This window comes from Acomys minous, assembly GCF_964271855.1.
Source record: "Acomys minous genome assembly, chromosome: 16".
In the NCBI taxonomy this organism is placed as follows: domain Eukaryota; kingdom Metazoa; phylum Chordata; class Mammalia; order Rodentia; family Muridae; genus Acomys; species Acomys minous.
In genome coordinates, this window is record NC_140498.1 from 9,372,997 (window position 1) to 9,385,171 (window position 12,175).

At 44.8% G+C, this 12,175-nt stretch overlaps 1 protein-coding gene and 1 long non-coding RNA gene across 5 annotated transcripts in view; both read right to left on the reverse strand.

Annotated features, from left to right (window-relative positions):
* The window catches only part of PIGL (phosphatidylinositol glycan anchor biosynthesis class L), a gene marked incomplete at both ends in the record, with an annotated part of 59,817 nt that overhangs the window by 6,863 nt on the left and 40,779 nt on the right, over window positions 1-12,175 (reverse strand). For 2 of the 4 annotated variants that reach the window (XR_014775248.1, XM_084760927.1), the window contains one exon: window positions 11,291-11,424. Coding sequence is in view for 2 of the 4 variants with exons in the window: in XM_084760927.1 (XP_084617053.1) it covers window positions 11,291-11,424 (134 nt within the window). Of the gene's footprint in view, window positions 1-8,830; window positions 10,606-11,290; window positions 11,425-12,175 lie in introns of those variants that run through there. The other 2 variants (XM_084760926.1, XR_014775249.1) reach the window with 2 other exon arrangements.
* Window positions 6,998-7,246, reverse strand: LOC311586541. Its single transcript, XR_014775569.1, has 2 exons — window positions 7,151-7,246; window positions 6,998-7,102 (listed from the first exon to the last, which is right to left on the reverse strand). It is a non-coding gene; the product is annotated as an uncharacterized lncRNA (long non-coding RNA).

Here is a 12,175-nt window from a genome sequence, read left to right on the forward strand (position 1 = left end):
AAAGAAAAAGGACAATTTGGATATTCAGTGGGTGAGGTTTTAGTATCAAAAGTTTGACTTTTATTGTAAAGGTATTGAGGGAGCACACACTTGTAATCCCAGCACTCAGAAGGCAGAGGCAAACAGACCTCTGAATTTGAGGCCAGCCTGGTCTACAAAGTGAGTCTAGGACAGCCAGGGCTATACAGAGAAACCCTGTCTCAAAAAACAAAACACACAAATACACACACAAAAAAAATCATTAGTGTGGCGCTGGAGAGATGGCTCAGAGGTTAAGAGCACTGGCTGCTCTTCCGAAGGTCCCGAGTTCAATTCCCAGCAACCACATGGTGGCTCACAACCACCAGTAATGAGATCTGGTGCCTTTTTGTGGTGGGCAGGCACACGTGTGGGCAGAATACCATATAAATAACAAATAAATCTTCAAAAAAATTCATTAGTTTGTGTCCCTGTATGACCTGTATGATGTAGTCTTTTTTTTTCCTTTTTACAAATTACTTCTTTAGTTTAATTAAAGCAAAGAGCAAATGTTTTTTAAGTGCTTCAATGTAGTGACAATTTAGAAATTTTTATTTCTTTAAAAAACACAGAAATATTTGTGGCCAGCCTGGTCTACAAAGTGAGTCCAGGACAGCCAAGGCTACAGAGAAACCCAGTCTGGGGGGTGGGGGGGTGGGGGGTGGGGAGGATTAAATTAGGGGCTGCAGAGATGGCATAGCAGATAAGAGCGCTGTCTGCTCTTCCAGAGGTCCTGAGTTCAATTCCCAGCAACCACATGGTGGCTCACAACCATCTATAATGTGATCTGATGCCCTTTTCTGGCATGCAGGAGTACATGCAGGCAGAGCACTGAATACATAATAATAAATAAATAAAACTTAAAAAAACAAAAACAAAAAAACCTCAGCGTGGTGGCGCACACCTTTAATCCCAGCACTCGGGAGGCAGAGGCGGGCGGATCGCTGTGAGTTCGAGGCCAGCCTGGTCTACAAAGTGAGTCCAAGACAGCCAAGGCTACACAGAGAAACCCTGTCTCGAAAAAACAAAAAAAACAAAAACAAAACAAAAAAAACCTCAAAGCCCCAGTGACACACCCATTTCACACATTTAATTTTAAAGAAAAAAATTTAAAGACTATAGATTATCTACAGATCAGGTCCCACATGTGTAAAATTCTTTTTAATTAATTAATTTATTTTTTTCCAGACAGGGTTTCTCTGTGTAGCCTTGGCTGTTCTGGACTCTGTAGACCAAGCTGGCCTCAAACTCACAGCAAGGCCACACCTCCTAATCCTTCCCAAAAGTTCTACCAAGTGGGGATCAAATATTTAAACCTATGAGCCTTTGGGGGTACATTTTTATTCAAATCACAGTGGTCCTCACCACCAGGGCTTTGAAAGGTTCCGACCTGATTTCCATGTGGTCACGCAGCCTTATTTAGGAAACTGAGTTGTGTGGACCATATTTACCACCACGGGGCTGGGATTTGTGGTGTTCTGATACTGCCTCAGGAAATTCCCTGTTTCCACTAAGCTTGGTTGCCATGGCATTTTCAGTGGTGATTTATCTATTCTGCCTCAGAAACCACTTCTGCTTCCTTTGGCATTCTCTCCTCGCCCCCCACTTCCTACCCCACCCCCACTGAACTCAGGGCCTTGGTTTGCTAGGCAAGGGCTCTACCACTCAGCTAAATCCTCAACTCCATATTTTATTTCATTTCTCAAAGAAAACTTATCCTTTCTGCTATTTTTTGTTGTACCTATTATAACGTTCATCTGTAAAATAAGTCTTCTGGTTTATGGTGTTGACTTTCTAAAACCCAATCACTTGTTTTCTACATATTTTTTAAAATTATTATTATTATTTTATTTATTTATTTTTAGGTTTTTCGAGACTTTTTTGTTGTTGTTGTTTTTCAAGACAAGGTTTCTCCTGTAGTCCTGCCTGTCCTGAACTCGCTGGCTTTGTAAACCAGGCTGGCCTTGAACTCAGAGATTTTCCTGCCTCTGCCTTCTTGAGTGCTGGGATTACTGGCCTGTGCCACAATATGGGCTCACACATTTTATTTTAAAGAAAAAATTTAAAGACTATAGATTATCTACAGATCAGATTCCATATGTGTAAAATTATTTTATTTTATTTTTCGAGACAGAGTTTCTCTGTTAGCCTTGGCTGCTCTGAACTCTGTAGACCAGGCTGGCCTTGAACTCACAGTGGTCCTCCTGCCTCTGCCTCCTGAGTGCTGGGATTAAAGGCATGCATCACGCCCGGCCATATGTAAAATTCTTATTTCTAGATGTGTAATGTGTGTGTGTATATTTGTGTGTCTGTATGTACGTCTGTGTGTGTGTGTGTATGTGTGTGTGTCTGTCTGTGTATATGTGTCTCTGTATGTCTCTCTCCATGTGTGGCAGGTTGTGAATGTGAATGCAGGTGGCCAGAAGTTTGGGTCCCCTTGGCTCAGTTGCCTGTGAGCTGCCTGACGTGACACTGGGAGCAATAGTCTCTTTTAACCAAGGAGCCTTCACTGTGGCGCAGTGCTGGTATTTCCAAGTGCTGATTTGGAACTTGGCTGCCTGCCTAATTTGTCAGGTTCTGGACGAGATTAGAGTTTCCAGCTGTTACTGGTTTTGTTTGCTTTGCTTTGCTTTGCTTTGTTTTGTGACAGGGTCTCTCTACATGCCCTGGCTGTCCTGAACTCACAGAACTCTCTCTCTGCTTATCCCCCCCCCTTCTCCCCAGTGCTAGGATTAAAGGCACGAGTTACCATGCCTTGCCTTACTGTTGTGTGTTGTTTTTGTTTTTTGTTTCATTTGTTTTTGTTTTTTTGAGACAGGGTCTCTCTGTGTATTCTTGGCTGTCCTAGACTCACTTTGTAGACCAGGCTGGCCTCGAACTCACAGAAGATCCGCCTGCCTCTGCCTCCCGAGTGCTGAGATTAAAGGCATGTGCCACCATGGCCTAGCTATTGTGTGTTATTTATTTACTTATGTATTTGTTTATTTATTATGAATACAGTACTCTGTCTGCATGTACACCCACAGGCCAGAAGAGAGGACATCAGATCACATTCTGGATGGTTGTGAGCCACCATGTGGTTACTGGGAATTGAACTCAGGACCTCTGGAGGAGCAGTCAGTGCGCTTGACCTCTGAGTCCATCTCTCTAGCCCTTGTGTGTTTTTTAATGAAGATATTTATTTCTGGATTCTGTGATCCGTGTGCACATCTTCTCAGTGTGAACCTGTTAAAAAAACATTTTACTGGGATGTGGAGCATGGTTTATCCTTTTATTTTTAGCTTTTGTCAGTTACGGATGTAGTATGTTTTGGTGGAAAAATTCACTCCCTTAATATTTTTTTCCCACTTGACCACCACCTCTCTTAGTATTTTTTGGAAGTAACTGATAACTAATTTTATTTCCTTTGTGTTACTCCCACTAAATGTATTAAGTTTTGCATTTTCGGTTTTGTTTCATTTTCCTCCTTTGCTTTTTGTTTTGAAGGTTATTTATTTATAGCCACATTCATGGGTAGTCCAGCGTAGCCTCACACTCTGTATATGTGGTAGAGCACAACCTTGAACTTCTGATCCTCCTGCCTTCACCTCTTGAGCGCTGTGATGACAGGCATGCAGCACCACAGTTATGCAGCACTGAAACCAGGCACAGGGCTCCGAGCATCCTAGGCAACCATTTCTCTGAGCTACATCCCCAGCTGTTTTGCAAGGTTCCCTTGGTGACTCTGGATACAATGCTTCCCACTTCTAACAATCTCCACTGAACCCTGTTATTTGTCCCTCCGCATCCTGACACGTTACCCCCTCCCCCAGCGTGCCTCTGCTCCAGAGGAGACCTTTGGAACGCTTTTACCTCCCTCCCGTCACAACTGCAGAGCATCAGTGAAGCAAATAGAAAGTAATCTGGTTATTGGATTTCAGCTTGGGCTCTGCAAATCATAACTGTGGCCCCAGGAAAGGACATTTTCTAGAGTGTCACGTAGCTCTGGCCTCAGCTGTTATTCACAAGTTGAATGAACTACATGGAAGGTTTTTGTTTTGTTTTTTGTTTTTGACATGAAAGATTTAATGAGGCAAATGTGAATTTGTCTGTGTTTTGGTTCGGTTTTTAGAGAGAAGGTCTTGCCATGTAACTCAGAGTAGCTTTAAATTTGAAATCCTCCTGCTTCAACATCCTGAGAGACTGGATGGCTGCCTGCATATCTATCTATCTAGTGGTGGTATTGTTGTTGTTATTATCATTATTATTATTATTATGTTTTTGAAGACAAGGTCTCTCTGTGTAGCCTTTAGTTGTCCTGGAACTTGCTCTGTAGACCAGGCTGGCCTCAAACTCAGAGAGATCCACCTGCCTCTGCCTCCTGAATGCTGGGATTACAGGCGTGCACCACCACTGCCCTGTTAATTTTTATTTATTTGTTTAATGTATGTGAGTGGTCTATTTTCATGCACACCAGAATGAGGGAATCAGACTCCATTACAGACGGTTGTGAGCCACAATGTGGCTGCTGGGAATTGAACTCAGGTCTTTTGGAAGAGCAGCCAGTTCTCTAAGCCAATTAGCCATCTCTCCAGCACCCCCACTTCCCTTTTTTATTTTGTTTTATTATGTTATTTTATTATTTTAATTTTTTGAGACAAAGTTCCTTTGTGTATAGCCTTGGCTGTCCTGAAACTCACTCTGTAGACCAGGCTGGCCTCTAACTCACAGACATCACCTGCCTCTGCCTTCTGAGTAATGGGATTAAAGGTGTGCACCACCACCACCTGGCTATTTATTTATTTATAAATTTTTAATTTTTTTGTTTTTTGAGAGTGTTTTTCTGTGTAGCCTTCGCTGTCCTGGATTTGCTTTGTAGACTAGGCTGGCCTCCAACTCACAGAGATCCACCTGCCACTGTCTTCCTGAGTGCAGGGATTAAAGGTGTGCACATACCCCTCCCGCCCCCAACTATTTTTCTTTTCTTTTTTTAAAGATTTATTTATTTATTTATTTAATGTGTATAAGTGCTTTATACCTGGAAGCCAGAAGAGGGCACCAAATCTCATTATAGATGGTTGTGAGCCACCATGTGGTTGCTGGGAATTGAACTCAGGACCTCTGGAGGAGCAGGTAGTGCTCTTAACCTCTGAGCCATCTCTCCAGCCCTTTCTTTCTCTTTCTTTCTTTCAACAAATAAAGGATGCTTGTATATAATAAGAATTTTGTAATTTTGGCTTTTTTTTTTTTTTTTTTTTTTGGTTTTTTGGTTTTTCGAGACAGGGTTTCTCTGTGTAGCCTTGGCTATCCTGGAGTCACTTTGTAGACCAGGCTGGCCTCGAACTCACAGCAATCCGCCTGCCTCTGCCTCCCGAGTGCTGGGATTAAAGGCGTGTGCCACCACGCCCGGCGTAATTTTGGCTTCTTAAACTAAAACAAAACAACAACAACAAAACCACAGAAGTACTCGGGAGGCAGAGGCAGGCAGATCTCTTGTGAGTTTGAGGCCAGTCTGGTCTACAGATTGAATCCAAGACAGCCAAAGGCTAACACAGAGAAACCCTGTCTCAAAAAACCGAAAACCAGGAGCTGGAGAGATGGCTCAGCGGTTAAGAGCACTGACTGCTCTTCCAGAGGTCACGACTTTAATTCCCAGCAACCACATGGTGGTTCACAACCATCTATAATGTGATCTGATGTGCATTGTATATATAATAAATAAATCTTTTAAAAAAAATCGCCGGGCGTGGTGGCGCACGCCTTTAATCCCAGCACTTGAGAGGCAGAGGCAGGTGGATCACTGTGAGTTCCAGGCCAGCCTGGACTACAAAGCGAGTCTAGGACAGCCAAGGCTACACAGAGAGACCCTGTCTCAAAACAAAACAAAACAAAACAAAACACAAAAGTATTATAAGAATATGTTTTAGGGGCTGGAGAGATGGCTCAGAGGTTAAGAGCACTGTCTGCTCTTCCAGAGGTCCTGAGTTCAATTCCCACCAACCACATGGTGGCTCACAACTATCTATAATGTGATCTGATGCCCTCTGTACATGCAGACAGAGCACTGTATAATAATAAATCTTTTTTTTAAAAGAGTATGTTAGTTTTAATCCCAGGTGTGGGGATATGGGACTGCTTGGAAGCAGCTGACCATGACATGCCTTGTGCTTTAGCTAGCAGGGGTATGGTTTTGCCAGCTGTAGGTAGGGTTTTGAATTGTGTGATGTTTGGAATTCTGGGGACTTTTTAGTGGGTACATAAATCTTGGAGCCCTGAGAGAGGTGTGGTGGGTTGGTTGGTTGGTCCTGGTTTGTTAAGTAATCATGTGCAAAGAAGAAACAAGAAGAAATTAGATATCCTGATGGTGAAAATCAAACTTGCCGCAAGGAACTCGATGCCCCAATCAGCAGGAAGTAGGGGTTAGGAAAAGGAGCCCCATTTGCCACCCCTGTCTATATTTGGGATCTCTTTCCTCTCTTCTCTATCCCTTTTGGAAGAAAAGGGCGGAGAAGGGTGGAAGAAAGAACTCACAAAGTAGCAAATGCCTTTTAGACCTGTGATTTGATGAGCTCTAATGAACTGACTTGCCTTGTTCCAATTATGGACAGTCACATTTTTCTTTGTTTTTTCAAGACAGGGTTTCTCTGTGTAGCCTTGGCTGTCCTGGACTTGCTTTGTAGACCAGGCTGGCCTCAAACTCACAGAGATCCACCTGCCTCTGCCACCCGAGTGCTGAGATTACAGGCATGCACTACCATGCCTGGCTGGACATTCACTTTAATTGTCCCTTCCCACAAGTGGCCTCTTGCCCTTCTGGCCCTGTTTTGACTGACATCAAGATGCCTGTATGTCATTCACCTGTTTCAACATGACTGCTGTTTTCTGGCTTTCCCCACTCTCTCTCCTCAGATAGATCTTGCACTCACTCTTACAGATTCATCCCTCTCTCCCTCCATCTGTTCCTTTTTTGTTTTTGATGTAAGAAAGAAGAAAACTGAAGCCATCTTGAATAAAACTTCCATTTTGGATAGGGGTCAAATAAATTTTAAGTTCCCAAGACCTCCCTGGCATCCTGTTTGTCAGAAAGAGACGTGTACATGGGTAACTGCCATCCTGGTTGACAAGTTGAGACATGAATTCTGGGCAAAGTCACCCTGACACAGTTGAATAACCCAACCAATGGGAACAGGAGAAGTGTACCACAAAGACTTGTTCCTAAGGAAACCCGCTATCCCTAACCCTGATTGGAGGAAAAATGTAACTGTAACTTGACACAGATGTGTGGTTTTCAAGCTCACTATCTATTTGAGGATGACTTTGGATTTTTTTTTTTTTTGGTTTTTTTTTTTTTTTTTTTTTTTTTGGTTTTTTGAGACAGGGTTTCCCTATGTATCCTAGGCTGTCCTGGACTCACTTTTGTAGACCAGGCTGGCCTCGAACTCACAGCGATCCGCCTGCCTCTGCCTCCCGAGTGCTGGGATTAAAGGCGTGCGCCACCACGCCCGGCTATGACTTTGGATTTTTGATCCTCCTGTCTCCAGTGTCCAAATGTTGGCACACACATTTATGCTGTGCTGGAGACCAAACCTAGGCAAACATTATGCCAACTGAGAGATGTCATCCCCAACTTCTTAATTTATCAATATACAGTAAAACAAATATCAACAGGCTCAAAACAATTCTCAAAAGTCACTACCTGGGGACACTGTAAATTCTATGTATCTTTTTAACCTCTAAAACTTGAAAATATTTTTCATAGGTTGTACTGTGTGAATATCATTAAAACAAATTCAGAAGACACTGCCAAGAAAGTCACAGTTCTCACATCAAAGGGGATGTGAGGTAGTTTACCCTGGAGTGGAATATGTGACGATGACCCAGGATACAGACTCAGGTTACTTCTGTTCCATGTTCCCATGTGGAAACAGTTCCATGAGGACAATGAAGTCATACATAGGGACTTTTCATACGCATGGTGGGATCGTCAGGTAGGCAGATCCCAGGAAAGCAGGGACATCTCAGCTGGGGGCCTCAGATGCTATCTGAAAGCATCTTAGCCTTTTGATTGGTGGGAACCAGAGATCTGCTTCTATATACATGAACCGTTTACCTGATGGTCACAAAGACGCTAGGCCCATACAGAAGTGGGAAGTAAGTAGCCATTATGGTGTCTGAAGGTGCCGCAATGCATCTTGGTTCTGGACTTGCAGCCTTTCAAGCTCTATCACTACTCATCAGTGAGTCAGCCTTGCAGAAGGCTCGGTGTAAGCACTGTTCTTTTCAGGAACACAGTACAAAAGCAATCTTCAGAGTCATGTGCCACAGGCACAGGGACACCTCTGGTAACACACATGGGTATGGAAATATTTTTTTTTTCTCCAAAGTAAGTTAAGAAAATTACACCGTCAGCTCTTCCAGAGGTCCTGAGTTCAATTCCCAGCAACCACATGGTGGCTCACAACCATCTATACCCTTTAATACCCTCTTCTGGCCTGCAGGTGTACATGTAGATAGAGCACTCATAAACATAAAATAAATTTTTTTAAAAAAAGGAGGCCAGGTGTAGTGATGCATGCTTTTAATCCCAGCACTTGGGAGGCAGAGGCAGGTGGATCACTGTGAGTTCGAGGCCAGCCTGGTCTACAAAGCGAGTCCAGGACAGCCAAGGCTAACACAGAGAGACCCCGTCTTGAAAAACCACACACACAAAGAAAAAAAAAGAAAAAGGAAAAAAATTCATTTGGCTAGGTGTGGTGGCGTATGCTTTTAGTCCCAGAATTTGGGAAGTAGAAAGACAGGAAATTATTCATTATCTTGATTTTGTCATGTAGAGTTTTACTTAAAGGAATATTGTTTTATTTAAAAGTAGCTTTATCATAATCTGTTTTATCTTATTTGAGGTTTATTTTTTATTATTTTAAAGATTTATTATGTATACAATATTCTGCCTGTATGTGTGCCTGCCCACCAGAAGAGGGCACCAGATCTCATTATAGATGGTTGTGAGCCACCATGTCATTGCTGGGAATTGAATTCAGGACCTCTGGAAGAAGAGCCAATGCCCTTAACCTCTGAGCCATCTCTCCAGTCCTATTTTTAATTTTTTAAAAGGGTCTCATTATTTAGCTCTGGCTACCCTAGAACTCATGATGTAGACCAAGCTGGCCATGAACTTACAGGGATCCACCTGCTTCTGCCTTCTGAATGCTGAGATTAAAGGTATGTACCATTACACCCAGCTTCCCATAATTTATTTATTTTGTGTTGGTTCAACATTTCACTTTCAGAATAATGTCTTTCTCTTTCTCTTTCTCGAGATAAGGCCTTTCTTTGTGAGTCCTGGGGCTCATTCACCGGCACCCACATGCCTCTGCCCCCAAGTGCTGGCATTAAAGGGCTTGGCCCAGCCCTACTTTCTGTCTATTTTAAAAGATGTATTTATTATTATGAATAAAGTATTCTGGCTATATGTACACCTGCAGGCCAGAAGAGGGCATCAGATCATGTAATAGATGGCTGTGAGCCACCATGTAGTTGCTGGGAATTGAACTCAGGACCTCTGGAGGAGCAGCCAGTGCTCTTAACCTCTGATCCTTATCTCCAGCTTCAGTTCCTACTTTCAAAAGGCAGAGAACAGAGATGTTTTTGGCTCCTCAAAGGGAGGACCCCCATGATCATCCACGCACGCACATCAGTACCACCATGGTGACAAAGTACAGCCACCCTAGACTACTATAAAGTTCTGATGGGGATACACAAATAAAAGGCCAAGGAATTATGGTTGAGCCAACTTTAGACGTGTGTGTGTGTGTGTGTGTGTCTGTGATGAACCTGTGTTATGTTTTGGCCATGTCCCCTGGAATTGATGTGTCTTCAAAGCACCAGTGTTAGGGTGAGACCTTTTGGAGGTGACTGGGCCACTTGTAGGTATGGCTTTGTTCTAAAGGAGCACCCTGGCTCATCTATCTCCTGTGACTGCCTGCCTTTGCCTGTGAGATGCACCGAGAAGCCCCTTAGCAGCTGTTCGGTAGAGGCTGCTTTGCTGTGGGACTCCAGAGCCTTCAGAACTGTGAGCTAAGTAACCTTCAACTGTGGAGATGCCCTGGCTCTGGTATTTCAGTTACAGAGACAGAAGACTGACCAAACCAGCCTGCTCAGTAAGCAATGCACAGGTTGTATGGCGCAATTTGTATAGCACATTTCCACTCATTTATGGTAATGGCGACCTGCCCAGGCTTTGCTAGGTGTCTGGTGCACACTCTGGTATCCCACAAACTATGCGTTGTGAGAATTGGTAAATCAGTGGGGTAGCTATTACTGAGTTGGTGGGTCCTTGGTTTTGGCGGTCTTCCTGAGGAGGAAGCTGGGTTTGGGTGAGCCACTGTCCACACGTTCCGGTCTGCAGAGGCTGCTTGGCTGGGGACTCCCTGCGTCAAGGAAGTAAGTCAGCCTAGAATGTGTCGGTCTGCTTCTCCCTTCGTTCTGAAGATCTGAGAACTCTTGGAGGCTTCAGAGGAAGTGCAGGGAGTTGACTCTCATGTACCTAGAGACGAGGATGTAGAGGCGGCGGAACCAGAGGAGCTGACTGTGGTGGCAGGACATGGCTTTCTGGAAGAATCAAAGAGGATCAATAATGGACCCTTGTTCCCTCTCACAGGGCATATCAACCCACCTCTAATGATTCTGAGTCACCTGCCCCACTGCCAGCTCTTTATGTGCTTGAGCACATGTGTGTGCACCTCTTGTGTGCAGTACCCATGGAGGCCAGAAGAGGGTGACAGATCCCCTGGAACTGGAGTTACAGATGGTTGTCGGATGCTCAGTGTGGGAACTGATCACAGGTCCTTTGCAAGAGCATCAGGTGCTCTTGACCACTGAGTTTCCTAAAATGAACATGTTCCATTTATTTCCTTTTATTTATTTATTTATTTATTTATTTATTTATTTATTTATTTATTTTTAAGACAGGGTTTCTCTGTTTAACAGCTCTGGCTGTCCTGGAACTTGCTCTGTAGACCAGGCTAGCCTTGAACTCACAAAGATCAACCTGCCTCTGCCTCCCAAGTGCTGGGATTAAAGGTGTGCACCACCACCACCCAGCCTTAGGTTATTGAAAAAAAAAAAAAAGGCCAAGGCATCGGAGATGTATGCCTGTCAGGTGTAGCTGGAATAATCTAGCACCCGGGGCAGGGCTGGTCCCTGTGCAGAGTGCTTTGCAGGCCGCAGGGCTCAGAGGAGCCAAGGGAACTGAGGCTGGGTTCACAGTGCGGGGTACAGGAGGTACAGTCCTTACCTTGGCCTGTGCCACCTCTCTGCTGGTGAGCACGAAGAGGACGTCGTGGGGGGACAGGAGAGACCAGGGCAGGTCCAGGAGGTACACGTACTTCCGGAGCACGTTCACCGACTGGAGCGTAAGCACGGAGCAGCCTGGGCCGGGAGGGAACGGCAGAGGCGATCACTTTGCTGCTTTCAGCCAGGTGTTCTCTGAGTACCCTCCCCTCTCCTGGTCCTCAAGGCAGGCAGGGGACTTGCTCTGTTGCTGCCAGGTGCCTTGTGGCACCAGAGTTGCTCTTTGACCAGTAGTCTCCCCCATGGGCAAAGTGCCAAGCGGCAGACTGTGGGTCCTTGCAAGAGGAGGGGGCTGGTAGAGGGTGGAGGGAAGATGGTGGAGACAGGAACTCCTCAGTTGGAGGCTAAAGATCTTTCCAGCTCTGTTCCAACACCAGGCACTAGGTGTCACGGCTCTCATCAGTATCCCCAGCCCTGGGAAGGCAGAGACAGGTGGACCATCTCGAATTGAGGCAAGCCTGTTTTTTGTTTTGTTTTGGTTTTTCAAGACAGGGTCTCTTTGTGTAGCCTTGGCTGTCCTAGATTTGCTCTGTAGACCAGGCTGGCCTCGAACTCATAGTGATTCGCCTGCCTCTGCCTCTGCTGGGATTAAAACCACACACCACCACACACACCACCATGCCTGGCTAACCCTGGGTTGTGTAGCAAGTTTCAGGCCAGCCTGGGCTTCAGAGTGAGAAAAAACTTAGCCTGAGAAGTCCCTTAAGTGCTCTGGCGTTTACTTTCCTGTGTGGTCGGGAGAGCCAAATGGACCCCAGCTGTGTTCCTAAGGCCTCACAGCTGGGTGTCACTTTCTGATCTCATGCCACCCTTACAGTAGGACACCAGG